This window comes from Dermacentor variabilis, chromosome 7 (genome assembly GCF_050947875.1).
Source record: "Dermacentor variabilis isolate Ectoservices chromosome 7, ASM5094787v1, whole genome shotgun sequence".
In the NCBI taxonomy this organism is placed as follows: Eukaryota; Metazoa; Arthropoda; class Arachnida; order Ixodida; family Ixodidae; genus Dermacentor; species Dermacentor variabilis.
In genome coordinates this window covers 55,368,589-55,388,419 of record NC_134574.1, presented here as the reverse complement: position 1 = coordinate 55,388,419, position 19,831 = coordinate 55,368,589, and the positions used below count along the sequence as shown (strand labels likewise).

At 46.5% G+C, this 19,831-nt stretch overlaps 1 protein-coding gene across 1 annotated transcript; it reads left to right on the top strand.

Moving 5' to 3' along the window:
* Positions 1–3,573: 3,573 nt before the first annotated feature.
* Positions 3,574–7,885, top strand: LOC142589045 (uncharacterized). Its single transcript, XM_075700832.1, has 2 exons — positions 3,574–3,682; positions 5,983–7,885. Exons 1-2 carry the CDS (start codon positions 3,574–3,576, stop codon positions 6,465–6,467), a joined length of 594 nt encoding a protein of 197 aa, XP_075556947.1. The 3' UTR covers positions 6,468–7,885.
* Positions 7,886–19,831: the final 11,946 nt, after the last annotated feature.

Below are 19,831 nucleotides of genomic sequence, written 5' to 3'. Positions count from 1 at the left end.
ACAGCACCAAGGTATACTGTACGATTATTAAGTTTGGTTTTAATCCAAAGAGCTTCGACATCAGTGACATGCGGGAGAACACTGAACAATATACATTCTTTAATTAGCAAGGCAATTCCTCCTCCTCTAGTTTCGCGGTCTCTTCTCACGATTTTGTATCCTGGAGGTGTGACTTCGGCATCTAGTATGTCTTTCTTGAGCCATGTTTCGGTAATTGCCAGAATATCGGGTTCATGTTCCAGTACTAGAGCCTCAATGTCCGTTATTTTATTTAAAATGCTTCTTAGATTTATGTTTATTATCTTGAATTGTTCAGAAGCACTGTGACGTCGTCAATCGTTATTACCGTGCTTGTCATCTCTTTCGGAAGGTGCCTTACATATGTACCTCAAATTGGTAGCCTCATTCCAGCCATACACCACATCATTTATTTTCATCTTGTCAAACATAAGTTTCACCTTGATCCCCCTTTTCCTCTCCTCAGAACTAGAGTTCCATAGCTGTTTGCGGATCTCGGCAATTCGTTTAGAAAAGTCTTCGTTAATGCTGATGTCCTTGCCCCGGAGCATAAAGCAGTTTCGCAGGATTTTGGTTTTATCACGGAAATCTGAGAGTCTCAAAATGATTGCCCGATCTTTACCATCCTGTCGCTTTCCTAAGCGATGAATCCGTTCGACTGAATCAATTTTTAGCTTTAAGACTGTATGAAAAACAAACATTGACCTTCTTACGTAATGCCTCTTCAGTTTCATTCACATCTTCCCTTATCCCTCTGATAATGAGGTTATTTCTCCGCGAGCGATTTTCAAGGTCGTCAATTCGTTTGACGAGAGCGTTACTGTCAGGATTTGATTTAAGGTCCAAGTAGTCAACTCTTTTACCAAGAGTTGTCATTGCAGTTTTAGTTTCATTGGCAAACTTCTCAAGGTTAGCAAGCCTGGTTGGGGCTTCGCCCAAGATCTCTAATCTTTCCTCTATTTTCGAAAGCCTGCCCTCCACACGAGCCTCAAAAAAATGCTTGATTTTTTCAATATCAGTTACCTTTTCCAAGACCGCCCTCTGTGTCTTAATCATCTCGTTAAACATTTCTTCAGTGATAGGACCGGGATTTTCCTCAACATCTCCCGAGCGGGCTATTAGCAAACGAGCAACGGAAAAACACTCAGATACACAGCATAAGAGAGTATGTGGACACGGCAACACGACTAAGCATAGAAAATCACTGCGAAAGCCATATTTTCGATCACCAACCTGCACAAGGAGCGAAAAGTCGGTGACATTGCCACGGCAGTGTTGCCGTGTCCACTGGTGTTTGCTGAAATGGGCATCCCTTTTAAAGCCAGAAAGGCAGCAGGTCCTAGATAGTCAGGTGACGTCACGGTGCGTGTCGATGATGCGCTGTAGCCATAGTCCACGTGTGGCAGCCGCGATGTGACGGGATCACCGAAGGGTGCGCCTAAGATGCAATCCAGCAAGGTCAAAGGCGAGGCAAGCTGGCAGCGTCCATCCACCGTGAAAGGTGCAGCAGCGCTGATCCAAAAGCACCCAGCCAGAGCCTGCACAAGGAGCGGGAAAGTCGGTGACATTGCCACGGCAGTGTTGCCGTGTCCACTGGTGTTTGCTGAAATGGGCATCCCTTTTAAAGCCAGAAAGGCAGCAGGTCCTAGATAGTCAGGTGACGTCACGGTGCGTATCGATGATGCGCTGTAGCCATAGTCCACGTGTGGCAGCCGCGATGTGACGGGATCACCGAAGGGTGCGCCTAAGATGCAATCCAGCAAGGTCAAAGGCGAGGCAAGCTGGCAGCGTCCATCCACCGTGAAAGGTGCAGCAGCGCTGATCCAAAAGCACCCAGCCAGAGCCTGCACAAGGAGCGGGAAAGTCGGTGACATTGCCACGGCAGTGTTGCCGTGCCAGTTATGCGTCAGTGCCAAAATTACTTTGATAGTATATTGACAAGTGTACTTATTTATCCATTTCTCGGGTACTGCATTTCACGCGCTAATAACTTAAAGTTATCGCTCGGCGGCAAGACGCGCCTGTATGATTTGGAACTTACTCGAAGGTTTGTCGTTGATTCTATCTATTGTGCCTGTGTCACCAAACCTTCTGCAATCTTATCGTCTGCGCCACGCCGAATGCGTAGTGTTTTCTGGAAGGCACGCACGCACCAGCGATTACGGCGGAACCTTCGAGGAGTCATCTACAGCAGCCGACGTGCTTCACACGCAGAACAGCTTTCGACAATCGCCGACTGGGCTCACCGCTAACATTGTGCTTCAGGGTCACTTGATTTTGTGGGCACAGGTTCGCCGAAAAAAGGCTAGTTTTGTGATTTACAGTTTTACTACTGTGTTCTTCACCGTCGCTACAACGGGACAATGTGCTCTGCGTTTATAGCCAATTTATCCTAAGCAAAATTTTGTTGCAGTTGGCTTTGATGCGCTCAGGTTAACTGTATCCCTGAAAACATCTTTTATTCGCAGCCCAATGTATGTGCTCACGTAAAATACCCTACTACTACTACTAAACATAATAATAATTACTGTTATCATTCTTGTTGCTAGAAGATTACAATTACTATAATTATTCCGTAATAAAGATCCGCCATTAGCAATAGAACTCTGCCGAGCGTGCGTTTTGAATGACTGCCCCTTAACGCCAGTGAATCACAAGACGACTTTTGGGAACTAGCCTTACTGATTCTTCAACGGGTAAAACTGAGAACAATGCAGAAACGACATTATTATTAGTGCAATGAGAAACGTATTTCGATTGCTGTTTTATATGTGAAGTAAATATTCATTGCCAAGTTTTGTTCATTTACACTGTGGCCGGCAGAACAGGGTCGAAAGATGGCGCTACACAATGCGGAATCTACATTATTTGCTTGAATTGCAAGCAAGAGTAAGGCATAATCGTCGAACACCGTCTTCAACGCAGCAGCTCTGGTGACACCATAGCTGATGACATCGCTAACATTAAGGAACACCCCGGAAGTTACTGAAACCAGCTATAGAAACGATACTTCGGTCCATTGCGTTGTAGTAAGCATGTTAACGTTACGAAACCACCGAGGCACGTGACTCAAGTTATAACTCCAACCTCCGTGTGAATGTATCGCACATGGGAAATATTGTGAAGAACAATTCTTTTACAGATTGTCACACATTACCGTATGCGTTGTGGCACTGCTTCACCCTAATTTTCTTAATCTCGGTGCACGTGCACAAGATCTTCCATTTTGCAGAGCATCGATACTAATGTATAAACTTTACGCAGTTCTAATATTGAGCCGTAAAACAACACTTTGCCATTTTTAACCTGGAGGGACGTTGTAATTGTTCCGCTTTCCGAGAAAACAAAACGAGAAGGCAAAGCACTTTGTCCCGACATCATTATCCTGCAGTTGGCCGTTCACTACAATTGGGGAACGCGGAATCTACTTCAGAGGAGGCGAACACGAACGTTGCTGGCCATCACCGGGTTGTTCTGCTGTCGCCCGCGCTGCTGCCCGGCTCTGTGCGAGACCTGGGCGCCTCCTTTTTTCGAAGCAACCCTCTGGTTTCGCTGATGAGGCGTGCTTCGCGCTTCACCCTCACCCGCTCCATGAGCGAGTCTCGGCCCAGCCGCTCGTCCAGGCCTACAGACGATGAGGAGGGTAGCCACGTTACTGCAAAAAGTAAGAGTTCAGCATGATGCCTATTAGCAGCCGTCTGAAATGCAGCTCATGGAAAAAATTTCGCTGCCACAACTCTAGCTGAGCGCTAGGCAATGCGAAGCATTATTGTTTATAACTAGTGGGGCACTCCGGAACCGTTATAAATTTCTGCAGTGAAACGTGCACCGCAGGTTGTGCAAACAAAATCTATAAATGACATTGTCTTGTGAGAGATAATGATGTAAAATTTTGCACTGTTACATTGCTAGAGTGTGCACAATTACGCATATGTAGTACATTATGATATGATTGTTCAATGCCCATTGGTTCACTCAGCGTGGCTTAGATCGTGTCTTCACTAGTGACATCACTGATGGTTTCCCTGGCGGCTTTATCGCTTAGGATGAAGCAAGCCAAACCTGCGTCATTACGGACGTCAGTGCGCACGTGTTGAACAACCCAGGAGCACTATGCCTTAGAATCCGACAGCGGAGCATTCAAGCGATTGGTGCGTAATGTATCTTCGGTGTTCTTCCAGATACAAAGGTGAAATTCAGCGCTGTCTGGGCGTTTGATAACCGCCTTTTCCCCCAAATGCACAGCTAGATCACTCTCCAAGTGCAGTCCTCTTCACGCTGGATTAGACTTGCGTGCCTTCGGGATCGGACCACTGACGCAGTTAGATACCCGTCAGACAAAACCCCTCTGCATTCGAATGTTTCGAGCAACGGGGAAATAAGCCAGAATTGCCGTTTGGCGGGTAACCTATATATGGAAGAACGTGACAGAGGAGTGGAAACTCAAGAGGCGATGTAAAAGATATATATAGTAAGAGTACTGGATACAGAAGCACAGTAGCGGTCAATGCACACACCTAGGAACCCACAGGAATGTGTAGAAATAAAAAATGGTCTCCAATCGATGCTGTGAAGGTAGCTTGACAGTGAAACTGTAAACGACGTCTATAACGATTACCCTTTGCGACATAGCATAACGTTATTCACGTGGTGACCTTCATATACACTTTACCTAATTATTAGCCTGAGACGTTCCAATGGCCTGCGAATTGGCCTGCGCCGCTACTTCATGCACGCATAAGGAGTGGACCAGAGAGAAGAGAAGTGCACTTATGCAGGCTTTCGCCGCGCCTGGTATGCAAGCTTCCCTTCATGAGTCATCACATTGCGTGGCGTTCGCATAGCACTGTCACAACAGATGGCAGTTCCTAGGTGGGCTCTGCCTTTACATACGAAAGCGTAGTTACGTCACTCCCTGTTTCGTATGCTACAGTTGCCACTTCCTGTTAGCTGCAGCTTATGCAACAGTCATATTAACCGGGAAGCACTTGCGGCGAACGCTATGCCCGAAGGCGAGCTTTCTGGTTCTTTTTTCCTCTCCCCGAACGGCCGGCTGCTCCGCCGCTGTCGCGGATTCGCAGAGGCCAGCGCATCTGCTCGTGCTTCAAGGAGCCAAGCGGTGCATATTTGTTTGTCCAGTGGTACTTGCCTATGGACACGGCAGACCCATTGAGGAGGTAAAGCTATTCAGCTTTGTTGTAAAAGAGAACGGCACGACGGCTTAACATTCCGCTTACAAGAGTGTTGGTGCCAGTGTGACAAAGACTTTACTTCCGGAAACAGTCTGCCATTGCGCAACTTGGAGTACTATGAAGACAGGTTATCTGCTCGTCGTGCAAAAAATATCATCATAATGCGCACTCACGCGCTGGCTCGATGACACTAAAGACGGGTGTGACACTATCAGACATTGTAGTAAGAAATTACCCAATATGTGCTCCGTCCCAGCAGTAATAATTTCTCTCGGTTCACTTATGCAGTTTGAGTTTTGTAACACTGCCCTTGTCAATATATAACGTTTTGCAACATCTTCCACGGCGGAGTTTGTAACGTTGTCAGAGTAGTAACGCCACAAGTGGCCCAGGCGTAAATCAGCAACGGTTCTGCGAATATACTGACTTGAAGTGTGTATGGTAGTACCCTCAGCTTTGATATGTCTTAAACTTTTCTTCATCTTGTTTTCCTGTTACTCCAAGTTATTATTTTTGGCCACAATATTCCTAGGAAGATGGCGTGTGTACCAAAGCATTCTGACCCGTGCATGTGATGAAAGGAGCTTCAATCGTACACATTAACCACCAACTTAGTCGATTATGCGTCATTCACATATATAAGTTTATTCTGTAATCCACTGCATCCTATTTAGCACACTATATTACAAACTGTTATTGACAAAACCCTGTGTATAAACTCTATCAAAGAGTTTTGAAAAGTAAATACTATTTACTGCCGTTCCATTTTCAGGCAGCGCTTGGCGACCCACTATGGCACGCACTACTGACCGAGCTTCTTTGGGAGGCGGTCATGCAAGAGCACTCTGTTTGCCGCTCACAGTCGTCGTAGCCTTCGTCGCCGTCACACTCCTGGCTGGATTCTTCGTTGTGTTTGCAAGAAAGTGGGGAGGTGACCGCGCACCGAAGGCGTTTCAGGGCGGCAGACCCTCACTGTCACAGCTGCAGCGGCTCTGCTCTATTGTAGCTTGCCGACGATGTGTGGGCGCCTTCGTAGATGGCCTGCTGGAATGGGACGATTCAAGCAGCTGCGCTCACTTTGGACAGTATGTGTGCGGCGGCTGGACCAAGCACAGTGCCCGTCGACGAAGCTTCAACGACGAGGCCCTGGAACGGTCTATGGAGCGTCTGCACACGGCCATGGTGCAAATGAGTACTGCTGGGAATGGACCCGCCGGCGGCACTGACGAGTCCAACATGGCGTTATTTTACAAGTAAAAGGAACATTATTTAAAGCTTTTGGGACGCTGGACACAGCTTATGTGGGACGTAGAATATATTGAACCGCTGTATTTTCACTAACAAGCAGTGACGCCCGCAAATACCAGTCGCTTTGGTGCTTGTCAATGTGGCGGAAGGTTTATACCGCAATAAATACCACCCGACATTTGTGGAATGCTTGTGCAGGCTATTAACACTAGCTTTTGTTATTGACATTAGTTAACAATGGAACTGAAATGACGACCTAGATGTAATGTAACAAATGACCCTCGGACACTACAATCCGCATCAGAAACACACGCAGCATTCCGGGAGCCTTCTTGAACCTTGGCGCCTTTCATTTGTTCTAGAATTCATGCTTGTAAAGATAAATTACCAACAAGCCCATACCCCCTTTTTTTTAAATTACAACGAATCGCTGACAACGACAACGAAAACGACTACCATCGCTGATCTGAGAACTTGGTGGAATCCACTGCGCCGAGACCGGATTGGTTGGAAAGCACATACAGCCCTTGCATCAGATGCCCTTATTTATGAAATCATAAATTACTTCGCGTAATATTTATAAAGCTGCTGTCTTGTAGACTCTACATCAATATATCGCAGCTTTTTGAAGAAAGCGGTTATTAGCTTAGCGTCATTGCACAGTAGTCTAACTCTAAAGCTTTCCATCAACTGCCGCTGTTCGTTTTATCAGTATCCATGCAAAAGTTTCATTACAGCCATTTCAGCTAAAGCGAGAAGCTTCACTTAGTCTGCTATCGTGGATATCAGCATACACAGAAAGATGCGTCCCATGACGGAAGGCTTAAGCTCTAAATGCATAGCGAAACTGTAAGAATTAGAAGAAAGCAAGCCTGTGCGTGCACACGTTTGGCCGCCTGGTGAAACTGCAACTACCATGAAATATTCGGAATTCGGTAGCGGTGGTAACAAAGCGGTAATATAACGTCTGCCTCATTCAGTTTGTCTTTTGTGTCGTCAGTACTTCTATTGGGATCACGTCGCTGATCACCTCTCCCAGGAGCTGTATCGGCTTCCTGATGCACGAGCAATTGACCCGTGCGTCAGACGTTCTGAGAGCGCTCAATATCAGTGCCGACGGATTGAGATTGATCGAAACTCAGCGAATGGTCTTCCAATTCGTCGTGCGGACCAGCCTCCGCACCGGCCTGCCGTCAGTGGTCAGCGTCGTGCTCAGGGGATCCCAACTTGTCTTGGACGCCGGGCGCAGCCTCGAACTCGCTCTACTTCGCGGCCAGGTCGAGCAATACCTGGTGGATACTTTGAAGGAGCTGAGGTTCGATGGTGACAAGAACTTGATCCCGGCTTTCCTGGCCATCGACGCGTCCGTCACGTCTTCGTTGAAAAAGGTGAAGAGCGTTAGCACGGCATACGGATTGTGGCTACGCACTTTTCACTACCAGCTGTTGGTTTTCCATAGTGAATCCGAATTTATTACGGAGATGGACGGCTTAGTGCTGTGTTTAGTTTACGACAGTGCTTTCACAAAGGCTTTTGTTTTCTAACGGTCCGCACAGGACTGAGATGTCATATTGTCTTTTCCTCTCGTATTTCTTTAGAAGTGTAAGTACCACGTCATACACTTCTGTTTTTGTAGGAATAGTTCGTTTTATTTGTTTCTTAGGGTTTATACTACCGTTGCTTTTCCGCGCTAGTTCTAGGAACCCATTTATTCAGGAATGATACCACTGAACGCGCTAAGAATTAGAGATAACCTGTCTATTGTAGTAATAACTCCGTGTGCTTGTGTTACTCGAGGGACAAAGTTTCTTAACACATCGACGAAACATTTACCTTCCGCAGCTGCTACAGAAAGCTTAAAATAGAGGTTTAATGACGTGTAATGTGGCGAAACAAGAGTGCAGGTGAGCACAATGGCAAAAAAGCTTGCTCGTATTAAATCGCACATTAGGATTTTCTTTTTCACTTGTGATACACTTGTCTCATAAAAATCCTGCAGCCCCATCTGGACTCATTCAGACTCACGCTTAGCTCAAAGAATGCCAGTTGGACTCACAAGGACTCAAATTGGCCAGTTCTTATGAACCGCAGTGATTCAACTCATGGGATATTTCACCCGGGGCACGAGCATAAAGCACGTAAGACCTGCCTGACCAAGGCGGGAAATGTAAAGCCAGGCTTTCAGTTTCTTGTGTTAATTTTTATGTCGGCATCAACACTATACATAACGACACTGCCAGAAGGCACGTATATTCTTGTATTGCTGTACGCATCATACATGGTAAGCTAAAGTTTGGTCCCTCAAGTTGCCAATTCCGGCCTGGAAACCGTAAAGCTAAACCTATAGTTGTGTTTCTTATTGCTTTAGTGAAGTTTCCGCTGTGGATAGTTGGACAAACAAAAAATTTTTATATATTTACTTTATGAATTGGGTTATAATTAAAATAACACTTTATTGTTGTTTTGCACAAATGTACAAAAGTATTCGCCGTAACCATAAGTAACGGTGACCAAGTTGTTCCAACTTTCCTTATAGTGGAACTATCATTGCACCTTACATGCATATGAAGTAATACAGTTTCTTCCTGGAAACACAAAATTATACTTCCAATAGCCAATAGTACAAATTATAGACAACTAGCTGCATAACCCGCTGGTCGGAGTCTTTAGATGTCGGCAGTGAACGTCATTGTATGCCGCGTGCGAAAGCGAAAGGAAAATACAAATCACCAGAATATTTATGAATGTTGCATCATGTGCATATTTAGCGATATTAGAATATAAATTGAAACTAACTGTTTGAAAGACAACACTTTGCTATTGTCAAAACAGTAACATGCATTGTTTTCATTTAAGGGCGTGGCTTTAGTTCAGGCACAAGGCTGTCAGTACGCGAGCTTCATGGTGCTATGGCTACGCAGTATACTGCTACGCTGATGCAGAGCTTGCATCAACCATGATTAAAGCTGGACTAAAGCCCACCGCAGTGTGTCCTTGATCCCTCCACTTTTTCTTTTACACAGTGGAGTCTATTTGCTTAAAGTAAAATATATGTCTAATGACGCCCCATTGAAAATCTCACAATTACATTAACTCCCATATTAAAGCCGTATACTGAATGGAAATCTTAGGACATAGACAGAAAGTAATCACCAAATATCAGTAAAGAATTGTTGAATGTATAACTTCATTGCAACTGTCATTGCGGAATGAGTACCGGTCAATGCTCAGGACATGGTAATTTAGACATTCTCTAATTTCTAGATATTCACTACCAAAGACAGCGACAGGAAACGCCCGCGTTTTGGGTAGATTGTCCCATATTTACCTAGAATTCTGTTGTTGAAATGCTGCAGCTTGCCAAAGCCAATGCATTTAACAGTCTAGCAAATGTTATCTCAAAATCAGTGGTTTTATGCTTGACGCTGCATACAAGCATGCGACACAGACAAGCGCTGGCACACAATTTTGAGGAGGTTTGCATGCATTTCGTAAAATGCAGGTATAATATAAAAAATAACGTTCAGGCAAGCAAAATCATTGCGCAGCCGCTACAGAGCTGTTTTCATGGAAAGCTTCAGCAGAGTATTCAACCTCGCCGAAGCATTGGCAACGGTAAATGCTGTGACGCTACTCACACGTAGAAAAACAAGCACGTTCACTGGAATGGCGACAACTTTCAACAGATATATCAGCGTCAAACTGACAAATTATGCGAAAAGCAAACAGATTGTCACAAACTAAAATCAATTTCACAGGAAATTTTTTGCCGGTTGGAGCAAAGAACAAGAAGCAACAGAGAATTCGTGTTGAAGTGGACTCTGGTTGCCGCCATGTTGGCTACCCAAACCATGCTAACGCCGCATTGCTAAATCCAAAAGCTAACGAGTTTGCGTAAAGCACAAACCTATGGCCAAATCTATGACTTGCATTCTGCGCAAGCGAACTTGGGATTATACGATAGGGAATACGCAAGACGTTTACATAATAGTACTGTATACTGACCACTTCTAATTTCTTTATCATGAAACGCACAACTGATTGATATTAACCATCCATTTATATCTTATGCCACGCAGCTTCCACTTCCGAGTCAGGATGTTAGGAAACAATACAGGGCACAAAGCGTGGCCATGAAACTTTCGCAGGTAAAGGAAAGCGACCCTTTGGCGACGCGACGGCTCGGCGATCTCAACACACCCTTCGCGAACGCCACGTGGACCGAGGCCCTGAACGCTTTACCCGCCAAGTTTCCCGCCTTTACTGCCAGCAGCTACGTCCAAGTCCGGGATGAACCGCTGCTCTACGCTTCCCTGAGCGCGATCTCTAGTGTTGATGTGGAGCGCGCCCGGCTGTATGCGATGGTTCTTCTACTAGCACAAGTCATTAGGTACGTTCATTACTATAGCGCGGGCACTCCTAGAAGATTTCTAGTGTTGCAATACGGTCGCGAAACCGGCAACGGCAATGGAGTAGACAAGTAAAAAATTAAGCATACTCAACTTCACTTGACCTGTACGTAATGTGGAGCATGCTTGGTTTAGTAGAGAATGGTTCTTATGAACCGTATTGGGGCAGAGACATTCTGTGGCTCCACCTTCTGTGAGTGCCTGAGTGACGTCTAAAGTTGTATTGCGTGTCTGCTGCATTGCCCTCACGTGCTTCGTTTGCGGCAAATTGTCGGCACGTGCTCCGTTTTCATCACAAGTCTTACGCAGCAGCGCTTGTACTCTATCTATGTTTAACGTTTTATAACATGCGGTGTTTCTCCGTGCCAACGTGGGTCAGCTTTTGCTCTAACTATTACCTCATAAATAAAACCACGGAACCTTTTGCAGAAGCACAATCGTCAATATGTCACGGTGACTAATTTCGAAGCGCGTTTATAAATGTGCACAAAAGCAGGTTACATTCACCAGAGCGAAGCGTTAGAATACGTGAAGCGCGATATACGAGACTAATTCAGCTAGTTATGCCCGTGGCAAAGTGATATATCGTGTAAATCGAAGGCCTTCAGTTGGTTTCAACATGTGAATCGATCTTAAAATATAAATTGTGGGGTTTCACGAGCCAAGTCCACATTCTGATTATGAGGCACCCGTAGTGGGGGACTCCGGAAATTTCGACCACCTGGGGTTCTTTAACGTGCACCTAAGTACACGGGTGTTTTCGCAATTCGCCCCCATCGAAATGTGGCCGCCGTGGCCGGAATTCGATCCGGCGACCTCGTGCTCAGCAGCCCAACATCATAGCCACTCAGCAACCATGGCGGGTGTAAATCGATCTTGTCGTGGATGTTCGGAATGTATTGGTTGGTATTGTTTTATTATTTTATACGTTATTTCTAGCGCATAACGTAAGCGCACGCCTTATCGCATCGTTGTATCGCGCACGCCTGTAACAAATGTGGCTTCATTATCTGCGTAGCTTGATGCTGCAAGTATCTTCCTCACGTAAACTACCAGCAATATTGATGATCGATACATCTCTATAGTGGCTAAAGTTCTATCCCACGTGCAAGGAGAGCCTTCGTGATCCGCACGCCTTCAGCAAGCAGCATAAGTATATTTCTCCACGAAGGCACGTCTAGTTCGCACAGGCCCCAGCGCGCGATAAAACAGACTATGCATTGTTGTTTGCCTGCACTAAGCTTAAGAATTGGCTGAAAACAAAAAAAAGGAAAGAAGAACACGAAACTTGGAAATGATGTGGGAAGTGGCCGTATTTTTGTATTGTACTCAAACATATACAAAATTTTGTCCTATGCTTGTGTTATGTAGTAGTCAGTGCAGCCTTTATGGAATGAAAAAGCAGGGAAAATGTGCCAAATCAATTTGTTCACTGCAGCAAACGTTATCGCCAACTGTGAACTGGTTGTGCCTTGCACATTGGCCCCAAACGCTTGAAGATGTGCCTGTTGGCGGGCATTATCCGACGGCACAGTGGAGGCTATGTATGCAACGTCCAGCACACCGGCGTCTTAGGCGCCGAATGAACGCTGCAGCTCTCCGGAGCGTGGTGTCAAAGAGGAAAAACGCCGCAATGCACGGCCTGGAAAGGACCCTGTGAGTTTGTGAGTTAACCCTTATAGGCACCATCTTAATCATCTTGATGTAAAATTAACTGCGCTGCATTTCTTACATCTTTTGAATCATCAAAAGCATACATCTGGAAAATAGTATAAGAATTTTCAATTCTATAGTGAGTTCCGAACTCGCAGCAGGAACATACAATATGAGAACATCAATTATTGAATGTCTAGCATGCTTGAAAAACACCTGCCCAGCCACTTGAAAATGATTCCTGGTGCAACACATTTTGAAATACAATGCAAGAAGTGAACCTGCGGCACACAACGACATACTGCCACCGAGCAAAAATACCCAAACGTGCAGCTTCCCACTCGTTTTACACATGTTTTACCTTGCACATTTCATTCACGCTTGCAGCGCAATTCCAATGTGAAGTATTTCAAGGTGCATGCGACACATTTTGAATATCATTACTTTCGTTAATGCTCTCGCTGTTACAGCACGATCTTGGCGTACACAATTGTGTACGCAGCGCCTTAAATAATACTACTACTACTAATAATACTAATAATAATAATAATAATAATAATAATAATAATAATAATAATAATAATAATAATTCTTATTTTCTCCAGAGAAACTGGAAAGTCCACCAGGCTAACATCTGCTCTATGAAGCTTTACATGGGCCCTGAAACTCTCACGCGGTAGGGTTTAAGAACAAAACAAAATAATTACATTACTGGTATAAAATGACAAGGAAGAGCCTTGCAACGTAATTTATGCAAAAGATCAGCTGAATTCAGAACGTTATACAAGGTCTATAGATGCAAAATGTAACAACTTGTACGTATACACATAACAAGAAACATTTGTTACAGACGGGAGCAGACATACAACAATGGTAATACCAAAATAAATACGAATACCAGCACATAGAAACGAATGTGTAGCAAAATACAGGCCCACAAAGTATAGCCGCAACTGTTTTCGCGGAAAGTCACCTGTACGTGTATCTTCATTTAGAATGGCCGGAATATTAAAGTTTAGAGCCTGATATTTAGAGTTAGTTCAGAATCGCGGCACCAACCATTGTTCTGTGCTGAGTGTACGCCGCTATCGACTTCTACCTCAGGTCGATGATTGCGCCGTGTTGGTTCAGGAAGCCCATGACGAGAGTTATGTCTAGCACTGTTGGAGGACAACGAGACTACGAACGTCGCAGGCTAGGTCCGGTCATGAACTGTAATTCTTGCCGTGCAGATTCCAGTAGGCGTTATGAAGTGGCCTGCAGCTGTCCGAGTTTGAGGGTCGTTCTGTGCAGTCTTGACTTTCGTCAACTTCGAGGTGAATTATCCGCTGATGACGGATTAGTCGGCTTTAGTGTCTACAAGAGCGGTGACTTCATAGCCTTCAAGAAGCACGTCTAGGTGGGTGGTTCTTTGTCTTGCGGTGCGGTTCGGTCTTGTTGTCGGATCACGGCTGCGTCGCGTTGACTTGGGGTTGGTACCTCCTTTCGACGGGTATTTGTGGCTTCGTAGCTGCGTAGTCGAAAGAGATGTTGAAGCGTCGTCGTTGGCGGCGAAAGAGCTTCGGTATTTCGACCAACAGCAACCGCACCTCCATCGGTCACTGCTTTTAGTTTTCCGGATATGGGCTTATGGACCAGCCTCGGGCTTGGCCAATGTATGGTCGGTACTGCGACGACAGATGGCGTCCTAGTGTCGGAACGTCGGGGCCTCCACTGCGTATCCACTGTGGTGGCGGGAACTTTACCGCCACCGCCAGAACTGTGGCTTTACCGTGGTGACAGAACTGTGGTGACAGAACTGTGGCTTTAGCGGGCCCTGGCACCGATGCGGAAGGAGAACGTCACGGTCGCCTATGGCGGCGTACGACATCGCTTCCGGCTGAGGCTGCGGCGAATGAGGAACTCCGTGTGACTGATGCATCTCCTGGCGTACGACGTGGGCTATCGAAGCCACCTGAGCAGTAATGAAAGCAGAACTTCTGAAAATTCTCCCCAGGGAGGGGGGGGGGGGGGAGGACACTACCGCTTTGATGGTCTCGCACAGATGACCGGCGCGCAGTGTTTGAACTTCAGCGAAATTTGTTGAGATTGTGTGGTGGTTTAACTGCCGGTTCCGCATTTCGCGTGTTTTCTCAATGCTGGCGCCCTCGCGAAGAAACTCTTTGACGGTCATCAGTGTATTTCGTACCATTCCGACGAAAAGTTTCTCGCTTAACACCACGCACGTGAAGGCGAACTTTCTTCTCCTACATATTCGGGTCAGCGTGGCGGAACAGGCGGGCTGTTTCTTCCGCTTAAATGGCAAAGTTTTCGTTCAGGAGTTGTACATGGGCTTCTAGCGCAGATTCTGCCTTTTGCCTGCGCATGACGCTCGTAAAGGTCTGCAGGAAGCCGTTGCGGAATAGGTCCCATGTCGTCAGGATCAACTCCCGGTTCTCAGACCATACCCTGGTGGCGTCGTTTGACGCGAAGTATACGTGCCGCAGCTTGAAGTCGGAGTTCCAGTTGTTGATTGTAGAGATTCTTTCGTAGGTCTCAAGCCAGGTTTCTGGGTCATCAGCCGATGATTTACGTAAGGTTAGTTGCTCTCGAGGTTGTTGCAATAGTACAGGCGACGCTGGGCTGTCATCGTGCCTACTGTCTTAGTATGGGTCGTTCTCGTCTGCTCGGGAAGACGTCCGTGCTCCCGAAGCACGTTTTGTAGCTTGTGGCTTGTTAAATAGTCTGGAGCAACGTTGGTGTTGTCTTTGGGGTATGGGTCTGACGGAGGCGTCCGGTACATGAACGCAAAGGCATGTCCACGCGATGTCATGGAGTAGTCACAGTGAAGAACACAGCAGCAAAACTATGGATGAGGAATCTATTTTTTTATAGGGCGAACATGTGTCCACAGAAACGGGCCCCACTAAAAACACGATAGCGGAAAACACAGTCAGCAATCGCTGAAATCTGATTAGCGGGTCAAGAGCGTCGGTTTTTATACATTCCTCGTCGAAGGTTCTAGCGCAATCACTGGTGCCTGCATGGTTTCCAGAAACTACTACACAATTCGTGTCACCCATGCAGTTTAACTATACAAGGTTCGGTGAGGACCTACACAACAGGTAAAATCAACGATAACATTCGCATCAGTTCTAAATTATGCAAACACGTCTTGCGCTGAGCGATAACTTAATTTTGTTAGCGTGTGATTCGCAGTCCCCGAGAAATGGATAAATAAGTACGTGTGTCAATACGAAAGCGACGAATTCCCTATAGTTTTAAATGGAACCAAACAGGTTTAATGCTCTCCACATGTTTCCCTATGGAATGCAGGCACGGCTCACTGGGAACTGTTTAGTGAACTCGCTTTTTTAAGCCGTACTGACATGCTGTTTTTAGTATAGGTGATGCTATGCCAAATTTAACAGTTTTTATCATTGACGCTGCCCCACCAAAGTACTTCAAATAAATTAAAGGACAGGGTAGTAAACATCGCATCTCATAGTGCAACGACCAATGTACGCGTGTCAATACAAAAGCGACGAATTCTCTATAGTTTTAAATAAAACCAAACATGTTTAAACAGGTGTCTGGGAAGACCAGCGAAACGGGTAAGGGCAGAACTTAACAATTACCAACTTGACTACGAAAGCAAGGCACTCGCGTTCGATTATTGAGTAATTCCGCTATGAGGCTTGAGAGAAGGCGGCTAGCGTAAGCGATTACGCGATGTGCGTCCCGTAGATGTTAGGACAAGATAGCCCCATTGCCATGGCCACTTGCATTGGTGAGGCAAGCAGTAAGCTTCTCTCTGTTCACGTCCCCAGTCGCAACAAATGTCATTCTTGGGGAGATCGGTAAGAGGACAAGTGACGTCAGTAAAGTTCTTAATGAAGCGTCGAAAATATGAACACAGCACCAGAAAACTTTACATTTCAGCGGATGAACGAGGAGGTGAAAATTCGCTAGCAGCTTGTGCTTTCTCAGGGTCAGGCTGTATGCCAGTAGAGTTGACCAAGTGTCCAAATACTCTTATTTCACGTCTGTCGAAACAGCAATTGTCAGAATTGATCAGAAAGAGATGGCTCTTGAATCGCGAGGAAAAACAATTATGCCATCAAGGTAGCAGAGGCATGCGGACTGTTTAAAACCACGTAGAACAAAGTCCGTCGTGCCTTCGAACGTAGCAGGGCCATTACATACTCCGATAGGCAAGACTTTAAATTGATATAAGCCATCTGTGGTGACAGATATCATCTCGCGATCCTTTCTATTTGCAACAATTTGCCAGTAGCCCGAATGTAAATCGGTCGAAAAGATATTATTGGCATCGTGTAAGCAATCCAGCGTGACATCAATACACGGAAAAGGATACGCGTCCTTTTTTCATGATCTTGTTTAGATTGAGAAAATCAACGCAGGAACTCCAGGTTATGTCCTTCTTTTTGACCAGGACGACCGGTGATACGCATAGGCTGCAGGAGGGCTCGGTGACGTCTTTGGATAGCAGAATATTCACCTACGTTTGTATAACATAGCGTTCGGCTGTTGACACGCGATAAGGCCGTCTGTGAATCGGAGGAGCGTTGCCAGTGTGGATCGTATGGACGACAACATTGGTTCGACCTAACGGGCGATGGCGGAAATCAAATATATCGTGGTAGGACGCTAAGACGCGGCGGCGTGCGGCGGCGTAGGCAGGACGCAGGCCGCGAGCTATCATTTTGGCAAACTGGTCTTGACCACAACTGGGTGGCATTAAATATTCAGCAGGGCCAGACCATCGATCAAGCGTTAACACAGAAACCGCGAAGTCATTCGACGGATGCCGCACGGTGACTGCTACACTTTGAGCAACAACTTGCGGAAACGACCCAAAGTTCAGGAGGCGGCGCCACGCAATACTGTTGGTAACTGTGAGAACAGTGCTGGGAACGGCTATTTGTCGAGCCAGAACGTCATACAGTGGGGATACATACTTATTGGCAATCGTGAAGAGGTGGGAAAGGGGACATGGGGATTTAGATCACAGCATCAGGTTGCAGCCGGAAAAATTTAAGCACCGAATTTGGGAATGGTCTCAGGCAGTGTCCGCAGAGTACTCAGGCAGCTCGAAGGCGAGAACATCGGTTGAATGATCAATCAGTTCAGAATTGACTGTCAAGAAGCCTATTCCAAGAATCACATCGGAATCAAGGGAACTCAGCGAGTACAATGAATAGAAGGGATGGCGGGCGACCAGCCATCCGGCAATAGGACGCCGGCAGTACACATTCCGATCACGGCTGTGGTGCTGCTGTTGGCTACTAGGACAGCAGGTGACACCGCAGGTGTCATAACTTTCCGGAGATGACACAAATATATGAGCGCATAACGAACACTTGAGCTCAATCAAGGAGAGCTCTAAAAGGCACACCGTCGACAAAAAATTCGAGTAGGTTCCATCTGGGAGCAAGGCACAACATAGGTTTTGCCGTCCGGGTCATCAATGCAGCCTCACCTCCGGGAGCTGTTTTGCATATTTTCCTGAGAAGCAGCCAGAATAAGGTGGAGAGAGGGACCGTCTAGATTAAACCGAACGGGACTGGTGGCGTTACGGTGAGAGCGAATGGCTGGTAGTGTTCATCCGTCTAGTAAGATCGTCATTGTAGGATTCTGCGTGAAGGAATAGCGGGCGAGGTTCACGTTCGAAGCGACGGTCAGCATATGGCCCAGGTGAAGAGGACCTGTGGCGGCGGCCTTGGCGGGAGATGTGGCTGATGCGAGAGCACACGAAACATATAGATTTGTCGTCCGGTGTTCGCCACTGTTGAACTGTCGAGATGTCGAGATGAACCTGTCGAGATGAACCAATTCGCCCAAGCCAAAGTATTGTTGCGAAATTGCACTTTTCATGTGTCAAAGTTAGACCAGCTGAGCGTATTGCTTCAAAGACCGTCTTTAGTCTCCATAGGTGCTGCTCAAACTTGGCGGAGAAACCAATCGCGTCGTCGAGGTACACCAAGCAGGTTTGCCATTTGAGGCCTTGGACGACAGTGTCCATTAGTTGGTGAAACGTTGCTGGCGCAGAACACAAACCGAAGGGAAGCCCCTGAAATTCATAAACTCCGGCGGGCGTCACAAAAGTGGCCTTCTCACGGTCTCTCTCATCAACTTCCATTTGTCAGTAGCCGCTTTTAAATTTCATAGACGAAAAGCAACGTGCGTTTCGTAGCCTGTCCAGTGAATCATCGAGACGCAGTAGCGAATAAACGTCTTTCTTTGAGATCTGGTTAAGTTTTCGACAGTGGACGCAGAAGCGCAGCCTACCGTTCTTCTTTTTCACCAATACGACAGGCAATGCTCAAGGACTCTTCGATGGCCGCATAACCCCGTATTCAACCATCGTCTTCACTTGTGTCTCTATTGCTTTGCGCTCTTTTGGTGCTAAATGATAAGGATTCTGCCGAATGGGCCTGGCGTCTGCTTCGGTGATAATACGGTGCTTGGTGAGTGGCGTCTGGCAAATTCGTGACGCCGATGAGAAGCAGCTGTTAAACGGATTCATGAGCCCAAGAAGGCTGTTGCACTCGATGGGTGATAACTTGAGACTGACATCAATCACAGGGTTAGGTGCGTTGAAGCCCAGAGGCACGGTGGACGCCGCCTACTGCAGTGAGAGGCAGTCCTGTATTGGGGCTAACTCGTCGAAGTAAGCAACAGCCGGGACTTAAGCAATGTGTTGACGTTCACTGCTAAATTAGTCAGCAGAAGTTCAGCATGTCCATCGAGTATGTTAATTATGGCCTTGGCGATGGACACGTCTTGACTCAGTACTAGTGCGCTGATATGTTCAGCGACTCCAGTCCCAATGTGCCAGTTATCGCACATTACAGGCACGAGGGAACAGTTTCGCGGCGGAAGCATCACGTCGTCTGCGGCGGGGTGTAAGCGCGGTCGCTGGTGTTCTGAAGGGTCGATGTCATTTGAGCTCGTAGAAATGGTACGACGCGGTCGCAGACATTAATCACTGCACCCTGCTCTCTCAAATAATGCATCCTTCGTATGTTCCTTACACCACTCAAGGAGAATGGCGAGGGTGGCGGAGAATGATGAACAGGCGATTATTATTCTGGCTGTGCATTTTCCAATTGATGTCATCAGCTGTCCCTTGCGGTTCTGATGTTGCGCCTGGTACACGGCGGCTTCACCTTTCTTACTCCGTCGGCTAGCTTTATACGCATTATCGAAAAACGCGAGTGTATCGATGAGAGCCGTCACTTGGTGGCCGTCAATGCGAACGACAAGATCGGCAATAACGACATCGGTTACAAGGAGGAGTGTGGTTGG